The following is an 18,940-nucleotide window of genomic DNA, read 5'->3' on the forward strand; positions in this document are numbered from 1 at the left end:
AAAACAGATGGCATTATCCATCGTTATCTCAGAGAAAATAATAAAGCTGATGCAGTTAATTAATAGCTGTGGGGGATAGCAAGTACAGTCCTAAATACTGTTATATAGACATGGATATCATGAAGATATTAACTCTTCAGTGAGTAAAATGAGGTATAATTTAATTCTGGTGTCAATCCGAGGCGTGGAATAGAGCTTCATTTGGGAGCTCTAGTAATACTCGCCACATTTTACATTGTTCGCAAGCGATTGAGATAGATGGACAAATATAGAAATAAGCACCATTGTCGCGTTCAATCAAACTTGTATCCTTCAGGTTTAAAATAGGCGGCATTATGATTTCAGAGAAAATAATTAAGTTGACACAGTTTTTTGTAAATTCTCGGAGGAAGCTTTCTAAAGAGGAGAGCAATGCAATTAATAACGGTGGGAGATAGAAAGTAATTTACAAATCTTGCTCGAGCCACAGGGAGAAGCTGGATAAACGGACTTCAATCTTAATTAATTAATGCCATTAAGTGATTTGTCGTTTGAGGATGTTCCGAATTTTAAAATAAATCGCACTAAAAATGAGATTATACGGCTCTCGTGAAAGAACAATTAACCGGTGATAGTGTGAAACGTTCGATAGTAGGGGTAAGTATGTGGTCCATTTTACATGGCGAGTAATTAGGTAAATTAGTATCGAGCGTAAGCGAATGAGGCCACTTGGGAAGTTGGGGCAAGTATACTTGGTGGGTCGTATAATTACGCATGTGTCTACGTTTGAAGTAGTTTACAAACATGAACAGGACTTGTGCCTTTGTCTCTAATCAGGGCCACTGGGGGCTTCTATATGGATGGAGAATTAGAGGAATATGGAGAAGTTGGTAAATTGGATTGAGGTATTTCAATCAACGTATTCAATTACGCATTGAGAGAAGAATCAAAATTTGACAAGGGCATCAAGTTCTCACTGCAGACTGACAAAAGAATTCATTGACAGTTAACGAAGCGAGTATTTGAGTATATCAAGGATTATTCCTTAGTAGTTAGTGTTATGGACGAAAATATTGTTAAAGTGAAGTATCGGTGATAACAATTCGCGATACGTCGCTCTATTGTGAACTAATTACTGTAATTATGCATATAAAGTTCATAGTTCATGTTTCTACAGGGTGAAAAAAGTTGGAGAAAAGTTCCCGAACGAGTGAAGAAATCGTGGAGTGAACTCGATTTTCAGTACTTTTTCACCCTACGCCCAGAAAATTTGGTAATTGTGGTATTATTTTTATTTACTCATCGTAAAATACAAGTCCAAGTAATATCAGAAAAATGATCGCTGCCGGAGCTTTATCACTCAATAATAGACGGAAGTATAGCAGATTAATTTTTTTTTCTCCTCCAAAACTAAATTTTTTAATTGAAATGATGCAGGCCCTAGTAGAAATTAGATGTCCGAGAGCCGTCGCCCGGACTTTCGAGGGGCGACTCTAATAGCATAGATGTGGTCGGAAATTTTCTCAATTTTTCGAAAAAAATATCGTTTTTTATGTCATGATCAATTGTATCATGAAACTCACGAAAAGAAAATTTAGAACGTCCATTTCATGGTGATCCCCACATTTTATTCAATTTTTCTTCCTCTCATCGTAAAATTCAAGAAATTTCTGATTTGAAATAGAAAGCCTTTTTCGGTGCTGTGAAGAATTTAGGAAAAAAAGAAAAAATTATTTTTTCTTGGTTGTTGTTAATATCTCGGAATTGAAGAGAGACATCGAATTTTCTTGCAAAAACTTTTTTGTAAAGCGAAATAAGATCTATACAAAATGTTGTGATAAAAACTTCGTTATCCCCCCGCAATTCGGCAATATTCATAAAAAACTCGCCTGAAAGTTGCGTCACTAATCGGTTTGTTGGAAATATCTCCGAATCTAACTAAGATAAAAAAAATTGTATATGTATCTTTTTTATAGATCTCGTTGTTATCTCATTTGTATCGTACTAATGATGTCGTTATCCGCTGACTTAGACATATTATGAACATTTATCAGTCGTTTATAAAAAAAAAACGTAAATTATATACGTTTTTCAGTCGTTTTTACGTTGAATAACGTAAGTCACTTATCTATTGAAAGGTTTACTTTAAATTCACACTTCAAGATACAGAGCTATGAAGTTGGTCATTAACACCCAAAAGTTGTCAAAAAATGCGGGTGAGACGGCGTTACTAGTGCCGATTATCAGATCCGCAGCTAGCGCATAAAAACTTGATGACCACATGCATTACGCAAATGATCAGTGTCAAATCAATATAACTGTCTTGAAACATCAACAGATTCTCATTTCAATGATCAATGTGCGTGACTACTGAATATATTCATCCGGATTAAGGATAATCGGGCGAGGAGTAGGATATTCACAAAATACAGCCAATTTTATGAAGATTTCACAGTATTGAAACCATTTAGACACCATTGGCAAAATTTCAGAAACTCCAGAAGTAGAGCAACAAAAGTGATATTTAAAGTTGCTGCTTATACATGAGTTTAAAGGGAACATCGATAGCTCGTGCATTTCCCCTAAATTATCGACCAGTCAGCAATGTGGAAAAAATACTGAAATTATCGATGATCCATTTAACCTCATGTATAACCAGCAACTTTAAAAATCATTTTTGTTGTTGCCCAGCTTCGGGGGTATCTCAAATTTTTCAAACGGTGTCTAAATGGATTCAATAATGTGCGAAAAAATCCTCATAAAATTGCTTGCATTTTTTGAAGATCCTACTATTCGCCCGACTATCCTTAACTGAATAATTTACATCACTGAAAAATGTGAAACCATCCTCCTACCTGCCTGTCTTACCTTTGACATCACACTGTTAATATTTTAATGAATCATTATGACTGTTCTATCGCATTAGTATTCTCCTAACGTAATAGCATTAATGAAACATGTGTGAAAGCTACAGAAGTTTCAATCCTCTTCCGGCGATCTTGGTGAGGTCCCTTCCGCTGTGTGGGACACGAGGGAGAAAAGTGGAAATGCTGCATTATGCATATAAAGGGAAATGAATGGGAATAAACCCGCGGTTGGAATTTCACTCGGAGGGAAAACGGGAAAGGGACTCTGAATCCCCGTCGACCGGCCAACTCGGTGAATATTTCTTTCCATCTGGAATATAAATACACTGAGCCATCTACAATACATCCTACTCTCTTTTTTTCATCTTATTTTCATTCTCATGTTTCAATAGAGGAGATGCAAAGTGAGTGAAACGTTAGTCAAGGGATAACAATCTCTCGGACTGTTTGAAGGATCAATGCACTTTGAATGACTGAACGAACGATGGAACGACTATGTGAATGAGAACTGCAAAGCTTCCCAAAAAACTATCATCGAGAAGAGACAGCTAATTCGTATAAATCTTCACCGTTGATTTGAATGTTTCAAGCAGAAATCTCGGGATGAGTTACTACCGAGTGGTTGTCTTATGAATAATACAATTTAAATTGACATATTTCAGAGAGTTGGCAGTGGAAAATAACGATGGATAAGTACACTTTGAAATGGTTGAGAGTCAGCATGAAATTTAATTCAAGTTGTCGCATGGACGGAAATTATGAATTCAAGGATATTTAAATTGTTCGGGAAATTATTTTCTGGGGAACTTCTGGTCAGAGAATAGAATATAGAATAGAATATAGAATAGAATATAGAATAGAATATAGAATAGAATATAGAATAGAATATAGAATAGAATATAGAATAGAATATAGAATAGAATATAGAATAGAATATAGAATAGAATATAGAATAGAATATAGAATAGAATATAGAATAGAATATAGAATAGAATATAGAATAGAATATAGAATAGAATATAGAATAGAATATAGAATAGAATATAGAATAGAATATAGAATAGAATATAGAATAGAATATAGAATAGAATATAGAATAGAATATAGAATAGAATATAGAATAGAATATAGAATAGAATATAGAATAGAATATAGAATAGAATATAGAATAGAATATAGAATAGAATATAGAATAGAATATAGAATAGAATATAGAATAGAATATAGAATAGAATATAGAATAGAATATAGAATAGAATATAGAATAGAATATAGAATAGAATATAGAATAGAATATAGAATAGAATATAGAATAGAATATAGAATAGAATATAGAATAGAATATAGAATAGAATATAGAATAAAATATAGAATAGAATATAAAACAGAATATAAAACAGAATATAGAATAGAATATAAAATAGAATATAGAATACCATGAGTCTTTTTTTAGCAACAATATCAACCTTATTTTCCGAACCTTTTTTAGAGAAAGCCCGTTTGTTAATTTTTATGATGAAAAATAACTTAAGAAAATGTTAGGATTAATATTAAACAATTCTCTCGTTGATTAAATGTATTAATTGAATAATGGTGGTCAAAATTAAGTGTCATCTATATAGATGAAAAATGACGGTCAAAAAAAAAATTTCTTCGGTCATTTTTGTCACATCTCTAGCAACATCTGTATGGCTTTAATGAAGAAAATCTCCTGAAATAGACCACATTAATTGATTGGAAAAATGAATGAACTCCAAATTTTCGAACGCCAGGATGACGACAATTTCCTCCCTTACCTAGATTTTCAATCAAAACGTGAATATTCCGTAACAAGCTATACTAAATCTTCAATGAATTTGAAATTAAAAAATTTATTTAGATGAATTTTCTAGACTTCTATCAATTTTCAAGTAATAATTGCGCTGAAATTTGCAGTTTCCATGGATTTTTTCACTAAATTGTGAATTTTGAATGACGAAAATGTTTGAAATTTCAGTGAAAATATCACCTGATAAAAATTTCCGGAAGTGCATCGGAAGTTTCATCAAAAAATCTTCAACGATGCTCCTCGTTCAAATCATTATAGCAATGGAAATGTGAAATAAAGTGATGGCCAGCTCCAATTGACAGGAATACCTTCACCACCGACCCCTCAAACCTCGAAGACCACAAATGGAGGATCTCGTTACCACGGTAAATACGTCGAGGAGCTCCTAGTCGCTCGTTAACTCGATACCATGCGGTCGCGGCTTCGTCGATTAATTGTTGGAATGCAAATAGGTAGGGGTGGAGGAAGGGGAGAGGAACTGCACCCTTGATATTCCAGTGCATTTACATTCATTGTGGTTACTCAATGCATTTGTCCGTTACTCAATTAATCTGCTTCCTGTAAATATGAGTCAAACGTTATCCGATGGGAATTGTATAAATTTATTTCGGCAATAATGAAATAAGTGAGTATCACTGGATTAGTCTGATTGTAATGGCTGAATAATTGAAGTTGAAATTGATGGAGTAATTGTTACGGATTCCCAGACAGGAGATTAATTTAAGTGAGTTTAGTTAGACCTGTCGTTAGAGCAAAAGCTGAGGCTAATAGTAACCTCAGACGTAGCTCAATTCAACAGGGAGGAGATATGATTGTCTCTAGAGCGGACAATACCGAGAATATGGAATAGCTGAGGAGAGAAACCGAGTTGACTGGGTATGGACGATCGAGGTAAGAGGGTCCCGATTGGGACAACCACTGCCGATCGCTGTTTGTCAATTCTACCAGACCAAGGAAGCCACAGAATGGAGGATATCAAACCCAGTGGAATCATGACTAATTCTGGGTAAAACAATCGGTCGGGCTGATTGTTTTGCCTGCCAGGCAGTGCCAGCCCGGCAGTGAATGATGGCATCCGGTAATGGGGGCTTTTGAATAGTGGTTTGTAATGAAGTCCGAGGTATCAGGAGCGAGTCCTTTGAGGGAGTTTTCTTATTGAGAAGACCTTGTTGAACTCGCATATCACTGTTGGAATTAAATTTACGGTGGGAGGAAAAAACTTCGTTAGAGTTCTTTGTAGACTTGAAGCACAGGCAAACACCTTTGATTTAATCTGATGAATGTTTCAATTTAATTCGACATTATGAAAAAGTAAGACAATCGGTCGAACTGACTGCCTTCCACACTGAGTGATGGCAACTGGTAGTGGGAGCTATGAAGTAGGTGCTTGTAATGAAGTCCAATGTTAGGAGACTCCTTTGAGGTAGTTTTGTTATGAAGAAGACCTTTTGTTACACTCGTATAATACTGTTTGGAACTGAATTTATGGCAAGAGGAAAAAACTTTGTTGGAGTTTTTTGTAGACTCGAAGCACAGGCCAACATTTTTAATTTAATTTTATGGTTGGGAATTCAACATTATTAAGTTTTACTTCCATTCAATCAACAGAAGGATTTAAAGCGGAAGTGAAATTCAGATGTGTGACGAGTAAATATTGATTTCAATATTTCAATATCGTCAAGTTTTCTATAACGTTGTTATTGTAGAATATGCTGGAAAGTTTTGGTTATAACACCCCAGAGCTTGAAAATGATCGAGTTTTTCTCGATAACTTCGTTGCATACAAACGAATATGTAATTTCAATTCTATTTGAATTTTTTTTTGTTTCGCAGGTTAAAAAAATTACGAGCGCTTGGAGGAGGATTAGATGGCGATTAAGGATTTTTCGTGCGAAAATTTACGAATTTGTTTGTGTGCAGGGAAGTTTGAGGGAAATACTCTGATTTATTCTGAAGCTCGAGGTGTCTCCCTTGGAAATTTATATCCCCTTCCTTCTCATGTAGCTGTTGCAATTGCTATTCCAAATTATATTTTTCTCATAAACAAAGTTCTCATCAACATTCATACAAGTTCCATTGGGACAATATTTTTATCAAAAATTTGTCCCCAAGATATTTTGAACATCACTCACGTAGATCCACTAATCACCATCGTATTGTGTTGCAAGGAGGAGAGGATAGGTGAGGCCACCGATGCAAGAGGAACGTGCCAACAGTTATGTTGTCCATCACGAGGGAAGAGGGATTTGTGTGCCGTATATAGGGTAAACTGGTTTGCCGTGTCGTATAGCAGGGGGGGGGNGGGGGGGGGGGGAGGTAATGACGAAACGAAAGCGGCCACGAAGAGTGTGAGGGATGAACGGTCACCGGCGAAACAACAGAGAAATATATACAGATATACATGAAGTTGATAGAACGGGTTAAAGGGGAAAACAATTAGCGAGAATTCACACAGCGTTGATGCAGTTTTCACGTTCAACCCGATTGTTTCTCTGTAACGTTGGATTTTATCGTGCGGGATAGCAGAAGGTCTGAGCGGCTAAGCCGAATTCACACCAGATATCAATGGTGAGTGAGGGTGAACATGGTTGGGAAGAAAAACTGATGGTTTTAGAGATAAAACACTGGCGATATTATATGGATGACATAATGGAGATACAATGAGTGTTAATGGCTCAATGAAGAGAGAATATACGGATGGAAATGTTTGTCCAATTCAACCGAAATGTGATATTCTATTTTAGTACATAGAGAAGAACAATTTCTGGTTTTTAGAATCACCGTAGCGAAATTCAGGCGAAACTCGCGGTTCTAGAAGGCATGGTACTCCATGGAAAAAAAGGAAACGGTGTTTTCCTTAAGGTTCACTTGTTGGGCGCCCCTTGGCTGATAGAAGCCGGTACTTTCACGGATAAAACTAGTAAAAATGTCGGTTCCCCGAGTAGAAACGCCGGTTTTTGTCAGCCGCGGACCGCACTACCCCGCATAGAAAAATATATTTTTTCTCTCTAAACTCTAATTCTCTTAGAATTCTTTAATGCCTAAAGGAGGTTAGGTGGTGTATGAGGTGAATTTGAGAGTGAATTTCTCTGGTTCCCGGTAGTTTAGTCGGTAAGAGTGCCCGGCGCCTATCTAGGAGACCCGGATTCGATTCCCGGCTGAGTGAAGCGGAAATTTTTTCTCTCTAAATTCTAATCCTCTTAGAATTTTTTTTTTCTAGATATATGTGGTGAAATATATGTGCACACATATATCCAACATATATCTCAGAAATTGCATTTTTTGCCGGAAAGTATACGACATATAGGCAGATATAAGTGACATATATCTCTGTATATATATTTTTTCCATGAGGGACCACTGGGTCTCAAGCAAAAGTTCCGAGATCTTAGGTCTTTCTCAGTTTCCTTTTTTTTCGTGTGAGTACCAGAACGTTGGTTGCTTTGTTTCCGTGGAAAAATCACTGAAATTCAGTACCCAAAATAGACCCAAAACGTACTAAGTCATCCACAACTGTAGTACTGAAATAAAGAGCCCTGCTTTTTTAACATAAAAACCTATGGGCATTCAAATATTACGTCAAATATTACGTCATTGCCTAGGTTGTGATATCACACCATAATTAACGAAGCTAATTTCGGAGGGAAAAGATGCCAATTGAAAAACCACCAGTTACTCGTTTTAGGAACCTCAGGGTTGTTGATTTTAGTGCCCAACGGTTCTTACTTTAAGAACCCAAAGTACTTTATCCCAGGACAAATTAAGTACCTTGAAATGAAAGGAAATATACCGTGATTTAAGTACCACGGGCAATGGATTTTCCATTGTTATTTTTTTTGCAACAAGATAATTATTACAAAAGACATTCGATAAATGTTTGTCCAGTTCTGGCGACTATACATATACATATAACCAATTGCCTTTTAATGAAACTCATTCGACGATCGGAAAACTAATCAAAGTCGAAATGAAACAATCCCATCAGTTATAGGGACACCATTCATTATTCAGTTAGTCAATGAAACAACCATCTGGATTAATGATTTTAGGTAAACAATTTAATCATTGCAAGTCCATTATTAGACATTGAATGACCGGTCTTGTTTGCTAATGGTAAAAAATTGACAAATAGTGACGGATTGACCTGCGCTAGCAGCGGTTGTTGAATATTATCAGTTGTCTGTTCAGCTTTTTTTTTTATAATGCTCTGTTGAACTTCGACGAATATTTTTGTGCGCATGAAAAAACGTGCGGATTGAAATAAAAATTTATCTGGTGTTTGCAATTTATCTGAAGTTTTCGTCTGCGGGTTTGTTAGATCCAAGGAATTTATAATTTATTTTTCTTCGTTCTGCATGAGTTATACGTGGAATAGCATCCTCTTCGGCAGAGCGAGAGTGGAGAGGCCTCCAACATTTCACGAGAAACTTTGTGGTCGAAAGTTTTTTACGCCTCCAGTGGGTCCATTTGATTTATTCTTTACTTAATGAACTCCAGTTTTTGCACGATGAAAATAGAAAAACATTGGTTACTAGGAATATTTATGGATAGTGAAAGAATGAAAGCGGTGCGATGAAAATCGATTCATTTTCCAACGATCTGTGAAACTGGCCATCAATACAAATTGCCGTCAACTTTTTGTTATAGAACCGTGAAAAAATAAAAAGTTGAAAATGGAGAAAAGAGGGCCTGTCAGACCAATTCTATCCTCGTTCGGATATATTTTTACTGCTCTATGCATTGTTCAGGCATTGAAATGTGTGAATGGATTTTCGTCTCGCTGCGCGTGACTATGGACACTGATGACTAGCAACCATTTTTCGACCATTTGAACACTCATCAAAAAATCATGGCGGTTAAAAGGATGGTATACCATTCAGTTTTAGGGGCGTTGTGTAGGATGAATTGAGGGGTCTAAAACTTTTTGGAGAAAAGGTCATAGTGAATGATTGTAAAGAAAACGATTAATAATGAAAAACATAAAAGTAAAAATTAAAAACCCCAACAGAAAATTTATGCTTGAAGGAGAAAATAAAAAATCAACATTGAAACTTATGAACCTCAGTTTTCACTCGGGCTTTGTCCAAAGCGCGGTGAAAAATTACTGAACAAGTCAAGTAATTCTACAGGAGGATAATTTTTGCATCTCTAGATGTATTTTTTTTACTGAACAAATCGTCAAATATCAGCCACAAACAAGTATTTTTTCATTGAAATACATTTCTCTGTACATGTTCTGTGTCATTTTTATCCACCTTTCACCTCTGTGATGACTTTCTGGGACATCGTTTGGTGTCAGCATATAGTCAATTTTCTACAGTGTGGTGATTGCCGGAAGGTAAAAACGATTTGATTCACAATAAAATTTTCAGTGAGTAAAATATTGTTCCATGACAATTCTTAAACAGATCCATCGAACGGACGCTCCTACAAACAAAACTGATCAATATTCAATTTTACGGGGTAAAAATTGATGAAAACATTCACGGGTCACACTGGAATAAAATGTGTTTGGAAAATATTCAATAGTGTTTATTTCACATCGAAATAACGCGGATATTATTCATTTGATTTCCATCGAAATCCGGCGTCAGTTTACGCACTTGCAACTGGCCGTCGCCCGAAGAACTTCAGCTAGGTATTTATGAAGTTATCTATGAGTATTGGTAAACAGCCAGGATATCTGCAGTCATAGGTTTACAAGAAAAAAAATAGATATAGAAAAAAAAAGTGAAAAGATGACATTTGACATGATTTAACGCAGATATTTTCAACCGAAAAGCGCTACTCTGATGCATTTCAGGAAGATGTCCCGCAATCGCAGAACTTCTGATATTTTCTTCCTTCGTGCGACTTCCATAAGATCCCATATGTCAACTCATCATGAATACAAAATATAAATAGAATCCTATACCATCTCAATCGTCGAGGAAAACTCCTCGTCTATTTGATCTCCAATTCAAATCGTCCATATTTTCCACTGAATTCTTCATTTCTACATCTGAACAAAGTTGTAAAACAGTTTCCGGAAACGTACGAATCACTCCACTTACATATTTAATATTCCCTCACCCACCTACACGCGTCTCGTACTTTTTCCCATCCAATTCCGTATAACTTCCAGCATAATATACGCATATAGGTTTTCTACAAATCCCGAACTTTCAACTCTGCAATATTGTTGTTATCCCGAGTTTGAATTTAAAGTTAAAGGAATCTGTCAGTGAAAATTCTGGCAAATAACTACATTTATGTATTTAGATTGGATTGTATCCCAGCATCATAACTATGAAAGCAACTAACATCACAGTTTGATATCGGACCCCGGCGAGCGATAAGGAGATTTCACAATGGACGCAACGCAGGCTTACGCTACGCTTGCAGTTGTGAAGAGCATTCACCGACTTTTCTTCCCTGACAAATTTTCTCTGATACTTCTCCCTCCCCCCAGAAGAACGCATTTTAGAACTAATTTTTTCTCCTTTCATGTCCTTCCAATTGCCCCACTCACCCTCGTTTACATTGAAAAGAAAACTATTCTATATTCCATTTACATTAATAATAATCTTCAGTGGGTGGGTATAAATGCTCCTAAAATTGGTGATAATAACGTTATGTTATGTCCGGAGACGTCAGCGTCGAAGGATAACTTCTGAATAAAAGGGTTATTTACGGAAACAATGGACTAGAATCCTATATATTGATTTTGATCTAAACGACGCTAGGTTTTATTTTTCTCTCTTACCTTGATTGATGCTATTAATGTGGAATATCAAATTTCAAACAGAAATAATCTCAGCAATATAATTCAGTGCTTAGAATATTGTCATCTCGTCTTTTCAGTGCCGAATAAAAAATTAAAACTTAATTTGAAATATTGAGTACGAGTTTTCATTTTCGATTCGAAATATTGCCCATGCTTTTTTTCGAAAGAATCTCACCCGTTTTAGCCATGTTATTCCTCTGTGAAGAGCACCGGAAGAAGAATATTGGGAGTGATTCTTTTTTGTTTAGTATATATATATATGCAAATTAGAGGAGTTTTGAATGTACTCACCGACTCTCTCTGCATTTTCCATCGCGTGCTTTGCAGCTCGCTTTAAAGTCCTCCAGGTGCTTGGAGCAAGGTTTATCACGTTGACACACACTCAGGGCATGGTTGCAAGTCAGGAGCGCATCAATTGGATAGGGATCTTTGTCTGCAAAGAATAAAACATGATATTGTTAATCATCAACCCGACTTGCAGGTAAGTTCTGTATTTTAATGTAGTAATGGAAATTGAAAGTCAAAAGAGCGAGCGATTCATTCAAAAAAATAAGACCGTCTTTTATGATTTCAAAGGCCTTAAAATGAGATTTTCAAATGTCTTTATTTGAACCCTGAAATCCTTAAGTTGAGAGTTTTGAAAGTCACAATTTGAAACTTTGAGATCGCAATTTAAGTCTCCTGAAACCTTCACGTTGAGAGCTTGGAAGGTCTTAATTTGAGACTTGCAAAGTTTCAAGTTGAGATTTTTAAAGGTTTCAACTTCAGACTGTCGAAGATTTTAATTTGGGACTGATAGATGCGAATTAATACTTTTGAATGCCTCACATTAAGACTTTCGGAAGACAACTTAAAAAATTTTTTTGAGGGAAGTTCTGAAAGTTTTAACTTGAAACACTTGAAAGTCGCAATTGAGTCTACGAACTGTAGTTGCGCTTCTAGGAGAGTTAAAATGCAACCTGAACTCAGCTGTTTCTCTTTATCAAATCTATGGCTGCTAATCGTCATCTATCGGCCGCAAAACAGCACGATAGGTGACAGTTAGCGGAACTCAGTGATGAAAAGGCACTTTTCGGCACGAGGGGAAAGTAGTAACAGTGAAAAAAAGAAATAGTTGATGAAATTAAAAATTTCGACCCTGAAAATGACTACCAAACTATCCATGAAATTTCTACATTCTTTTAATAGTATTAATGAACAAAATTGTATGCTGAACTTGATTTGTTTTAAGCACGCACTCGCCAAACCTGATGAAGAAAAATGCTCCAACGAACGGAACAAAATTCTCTCTTAAATCCCACCAATCCATTAATATTCCAATTTATCACTCTCAAAATCAAAAAGGAAAGAACTGGAATTCACAAGAAACTACAAAACCCCATGAAATATGAACGTGGCTAAATCAATTTGTCAAATGAAATGCAATTTCACCGTCTGTCCGTTCGTATTTCCGACTATAAATATTTCATCCTCGAGACCGGAGGCACTGAAAGTTCATCATAACGTGGATAACGGAGAGAAAGAATGAGCTCTCTCATTCGAAAGACACAATAGCGTCGGAACAATGGAAACATTCATACCCAAGCAGAGGAAATATTTTCACTCGAGCTGATCGAAGGTGAAGGAGGGGAAGAGTGATGCATCGAGTATTGAGGCAGTGATCATTATGAGCCACTCAGCTGACCGTACATACTCATTAATTAATGCCCACGATTCAGTGACCATACCGGTTGTTTCTACGTGAGAATACACATGTGGATATCGAGTGGATGGAAATATCAAGGGTGTTTGGGACATGCAGATATGTAGTCATGAAAATCCCAGCGTCTATTATCAATTGAATGAGGGTAAAACGCAATCAATTTACCATCTATCGACAAATAGAATTATAAATTGAACATTGAAAGGTATGGTGGGACATTTTCACAGAGTTCTCATAGCATGTACCAGGCAATTATCTATTCGATCAATTACGGATGGAATAGATACGGTCAATAATAATGCTAAACTAATGATGATGATACACAGGGTGTCCCTAAACGGATGCAACATATCGTCAGGGTAGCCCAGTGGGGGGGAGGGGGGGGGTGTAGTGGTTGTGGTGGTTGGGAGAGACAACAATGACTAACATAAATGAAGTAGTTCACCTCCAAATAATATTGTTTATAATGTTTATTGTAAAGGCATCAAGTCTACGAATATTTACATGAATGATTATGATGCGAAGTATATACAGAGTGAATATAATAGAATGTATTAACCTGTCGGCAGTGCATGGTAGAATGGTTGCGATGTTCGGAATTACGAATACCGCACAGAAGAAAAAAGAAGAATACCTTATTTCAATGTATTTAGGAGAAATTAAATGGTCTCGAAGTAAAATGACGCGTGACGTATACCGGGCGAGACCGAGATATATCGACGCCGACAGAGGCATTTTCCCTCAAACGCGTTGTGCCAGCACTACAGATGGGGGAAGGGGGGGTTTGAAGATGAAAAAGCTAGAGAAATTTTTGTCTCCGGCGCTTTGTTTATGGGTTGTCAAGAAAAACGGACAGACAATCAAACGCTGCTTCCCGGTAGAGAGATCAGACCCCCTTTTCCATTTAAGACGGACGGATGATGGCATTGAATATCCAATCGATTTCAATCAATTTCATTCCTCAATATTGAATGAGAGTGGAGATATGAATGTTTTACGTTGACTCTGATTTTTAGAGTCACAACGCGTTGAGGAACCAAATGATTCTGACGCAGCGTCGGAATGCATTACGGGTTTTATCGCCCGCGCATGATGATAGACAAACAATTTTTTTCAGACCATTGTGCATTAAATGTCCAATCGATTGCCATTAGTTTCATTGCTCCAGACGAAGTGAGAAAGAAGGTATGAATTTCCAAAAAGAGGGTAATTTGAGATGGATTTTTGCTTTGTTGACGAATACCCAAGTGGAAATTATGACCACGTCGAAGTCAAGACTGGATCAGGTCAGGTCTGAGGATTAATCAGAAAGTGATATGACAACTGGAACAAGCACGTAACGTAGTTTTTAGTCAAGACCTGATCAGGCAACAACATGTCTGATCAGAATTTCGGATCGGACTTGATCAGTTTCTGATCGAGACCTGAACAGAATTTGCACTCGGGTATGAGTCAATTTGAGAGTGAAATTCGTAAGTGTCCTGGTAGCTCAGATGGTAAGAGCACCCGACGCGACATTGGGAGGTCCCGGGTTCGATTCCCGGCTAGGAAGTTACTAATTTTTTCTCTCAAAAAATTAAATTTAATTAATGCCTAATGATGGAAGGCGGAGAAACCCTAGTGGAAAAACCTAAGGCAGAGGCGTAACATGCCTGATCAGAATTTCGGATCGGACTTGATGAGTTTCTGATCGAGACCTGAACAGAATTTCCACTCGGGTCCTGGATCAAAACAAGATCCGGTTCTCATCAGACATCACCTGATCGTACCTACCTGACCAGAAATTGATCTAAATTGGCCTGCAATTTTTGGGATCTGATTTACTAGATCAACACTTAGCCAGGTTCTCATCACTTCGACCCGGTTAGGGTATGCTGCGATGATAATCAAGACTGTAAATGGTTAGTTCGCACCATTCTACCCGGCCGGGATTTGAACTCGGAACCTTTCGCATGTGAGGCAACGAACTTACCCACTGTACCAAGCCACCGGGCTTCAATAAATTCTGACGAGTATTGGACCTAAAACAGATTTAGACCCGAGCTAACTGAATAAAATTTGCAGTCGAGATGTCAGATGAATTTTGAGACACCCAGTATACTTTCTGTTGGTATGATCAGTTTCATTAGTCCCAGGTCAACTTGGTGCAAATTACTATAAATAAAGAACACTACTGTTGTTGTCGGGGAATGCGAAATTTTCGAGATCAAACGTATACGCTGGAGGTGAGAGTGAAGGATGTATATAAAAGACCTCGAGATGGAGCTTAATTACATTTACCTTTCTGGGGGAAAATTCGTAAACTGAGACAGTACGTGAAGGGAATGGCGAAAAATCTATTTCAGAGGTTTCTGTTTCTAGTTGAGGAATTAAGTTATTTGAATTAGGGTAACTAAATAATGCTAGAGGAGACTTGAAATGATTCCGAGTATGTTATGAGAGAATTTAGATATTAAATAATGCAAATGTTCATCATGATGAGAATAGATGAAGGGCGTTAAGAAAAGGTATATGGAATGAAAAATTAGTAATTTTGAGAGTTGACTTGAACTGAGGTAACTATCCATTAAAAAGAAAAATTATTTTTCTCATAATTTTTTACTAACTAGATAATTTCCTTAATTCGAATTCCGTACAATCATAGTGCAGTACTTGGGGTTACGTGACACCTTCACGTCAGTTTTAATTTGGTCATTCCCTCATTTGATTGTTAACCACTAAAAATGTAGTATTTGATGTTTTGCGGTGGAGTGGGGGTTAAATTATTTCAGAAATTTTCAGGTAATTTATCATTTATTTATGTTTTTAATTTATTCAGTCGCATGGCGACCTTGAGTGAAAATTTTCTGGTGAAATAAATTAAAGTCTGCTATGAATATGGCTCTAATCCACAAAAACGTCGAATACTGAATTGAAATTGGTCGAAATTCAGATGGGGAAATAATCCAATGAAATGCCTCTTGTGCTCCAAAATTGTACAAAATTTTTCTCACGTTTTTCTAAATATCAACGATCGAAATAAGTTTTGCAATAAAATGCCTCGCTCTGTGCGCTCGGGATTCTAATCAGCAAAACTTCTACTCATGGCAACAAAGCTATCGAAAAATGTTCGACAATTTTGAAGCACTCGGGGCATTACAGCTAATAATAACTATTTTTCAATAAATAAGTATCGGTAAACGTGGAGAGTCTCATGGCCCTACGCTCGCCCGCTTGACGTGTAAATTATGACACATCCAAGACATGATGCAAGACAAGAAAAGACTTTTGTAATTCTTTTCTGTTTAATTATATCTTCAAAATACAAAACAAATGTTTTTATATAAATATCTACCAAGTGAAAATTTTGTTCGACTGTTCTTGAAAGGAAATCCATCCACCGCACCCAAAAATACAATCCGCTTAGAAAATCACCGAAAAATTTGAATGGGAGAAGGAAACTAAAAAGAGTGAAAATCTTGAATAAATAATCAAAAGTTGATTGAAACAATGAATCTGGAGTAGTACTATTTGTTTGCCTTCAATCATTAATTAAATTTGTGAAAAAAAGAGTTGAATTGAGAAGAACCACGCTCTTATGATATGAAAACAATTCTGTGCTTATTTTGAAAAAACTAGTGATATCTCCGTAGAGATTGGCGCAGTTTTTTACAAAAACATTTGTTGAACATTTGAATGTAATACATCCCAGAATTGTTTTTAAATCGATACTTTAGGAAATCTATTTCATTCTTTTATAGAAAACTGTCGACATTTTAAGATCAAACTCAATCATAAATCGAAAAACGAGTCCAACACTAAACTTGAGCAATTTCTCCCTTATACATTGAATTTCTCTTTCCCCTGAAAGTCCAATATAAACGAGTAATGAAGTTTGATGGGTATGGAATAGAGGAAACCGATAGAAACACTAGCAATAAAATGAATAGGTGAACGTGGGAGTCAAGTAAACGGCGGTCAATTTCAATGTGAATATAACTACTGAACAAACCTTCATCACCATATTTACTTTAGAAGAATGAATAAACACACGATGGAACGACCGATGTATACAGGTGAGTATTGGTTTTCAATTTGCAGTGCTCATTTATTTGAACAGCCACATTTTGCTTCCCAATGAAAACTTTCTATTTATCAGATTTTTACGTTTTTTAATTTTCCATAGAAATGATTTACAGTATTACAAAACGTAAAGAAATGATCCCTTTTTGGAAAATGTGCCATAAATACGGTAAATTTCATCGATAAAAATCTGAAATGTTGGCATATGATAGCTGTTCCGTACCACATTCAACATTTATTGTAATTCGATAAGAACTTCCTCAATTTAAGAATGTAAGTTCAATGAGGCTATAAAGAGTTTAGCATTTACTATTCGAGTGAAAAAACTGAGAAAATTGATGCCCAAGTGTTCTTATAGAAAAAATTCCATGAGATAATTCATATAGAAAAATCAAAATCTATTGACTTTTTCTATGAAATATAATAGAATGATTCTCATAGAATCATCGCAAAAAACAAATCGAATTTTAATGAGAATTCCCTACACATTTAATAAAATCCTAAGAATCCCAATCATAATAAGAATTCTATCGAATTCGTTAAGTTTTTAAATTATTCTTCAATCATGAATTAATTCAAGCAAATATCAAATTTCTTCTATGAATTTAAGGATAACCGACGTCAGTGGCCGAGTGGACTAGACTCAAGTCTAGTGTGCGAAAGGTTGTGAATTCGATTCCCCGTGGAACCGAATTTTTCAACGGGAGGCTCCGGCGAGCGGAAGATTGCTAATAGAGTAACCGCCTGTACCGGCATGGGTTTCCTGTGGTTTCCCATGTTCTAGAGGAGTGCGAATGCGATACAGCGTAGAATCCACAGCCGCATACATAGGGTTGGATAGAGTGCCGAAATGAAACCTGAAAAGGGGATTCAAAGGGCCGTAAAAAAAAGAATTTAAGGATATCCAACTACTTCGTTCAAGTTAGCAAAGTATTTTCAAGCAAGATTTTTTGTCAAAAATTTTGCCATCCCCATATTTTTTCGGAATTTTCATTGTTGAATACATTTGTTGGGAATTTCTTCAATGAATATTGTAAATCGGACGTTTACTACCAATGGAATTTGTAAAAAAAAAGCCAAACTAATAACGCAAAAAGTAACTGTCACGTGCTTTCTGTCGGATAGGCTCGAACCCCTGCTTGTTTACGTTTCAATCAATCAATTAATCGGATGAATGTTGGTGTGAAATTTTCGGAGTGATACGAATTCTCAGTTCCTTGTTTCAATGAAAATGTACTCAATTGATTGCCTAGATAGCACTGAAATATAAATGAAAAAAATTAATCAAATTCAATTTTCTTTCTCACCAAGTTGAAACTACTTGAATTCACGACATTAACCCAACTTTCGAATGCAATATGGCAACGAGCGATCACATCGAATGTTATGATATCCCATGACAGATTCTATGAATAATAATACAAATCACTGGATTGAAACATTTTCTGAAGCGCAGGTAAATGAAGTGCATCTAAAAAAAACAGTCAAAGCGGAATTGGTCCTGAGTAGATAAGACGCAGTAACAATAACCAAAAGTTATGTTCTCTAAGTTCAAAGAAAATCACCGAGGGCAGCTATAGACAAGATAACATAAGGAATGAGAAGTTATATTGTAATGGACGTACGACACGCAGTGCTATGAAAAATATCATTTGCTACGCGTGCTCATAAAACAAAGCAATTTCACACCAACGTTTCTGAAATGTTCTCTTTACCAAGATAGTATGATATGATAC

The 18,940-nt window shown here is 36.2% G+C and overlaps 1 protein-coding gene across 1 annotated transcript in view; it reads right to left on the reverse strand.

Moving 5' to 3' along the window:
• Positions 1 to 18,940, reverse strand: part of LOC107037265 — a 140,189-nt gene that overhangs the window by 96,036 nt on the left and 25,213 nt on the right. Inside the window, exon 4 of the mRNA XM_015255726.1 lies at positions 11,732 to 11,873. Coding sequence (XP_015111212.1) covers positions 11,732 to 11,873 — 142 coding nt within the window. The remainder of the gene's footprint in view (positions 1 to 11,731; positions 11,874 to 18,940) is intronic.

The sequence above is a fragment of the Diachasma alloeum genome, unplaced genomic scaffold (assembly GCF_001412515.2).
Source record: "Diachasma alloeum isolate Michigan unplaced genomic scaffold, Dall2.0 Dall_scaffold_00216, whole genome shotgun sequence".
NCBI classification, from domain to species: Eukaryota; Metazoa; Arthropoda; class Insecta; order Hymenoptera; family Braconidae; genus Diachasma; species Diachasma alloeum.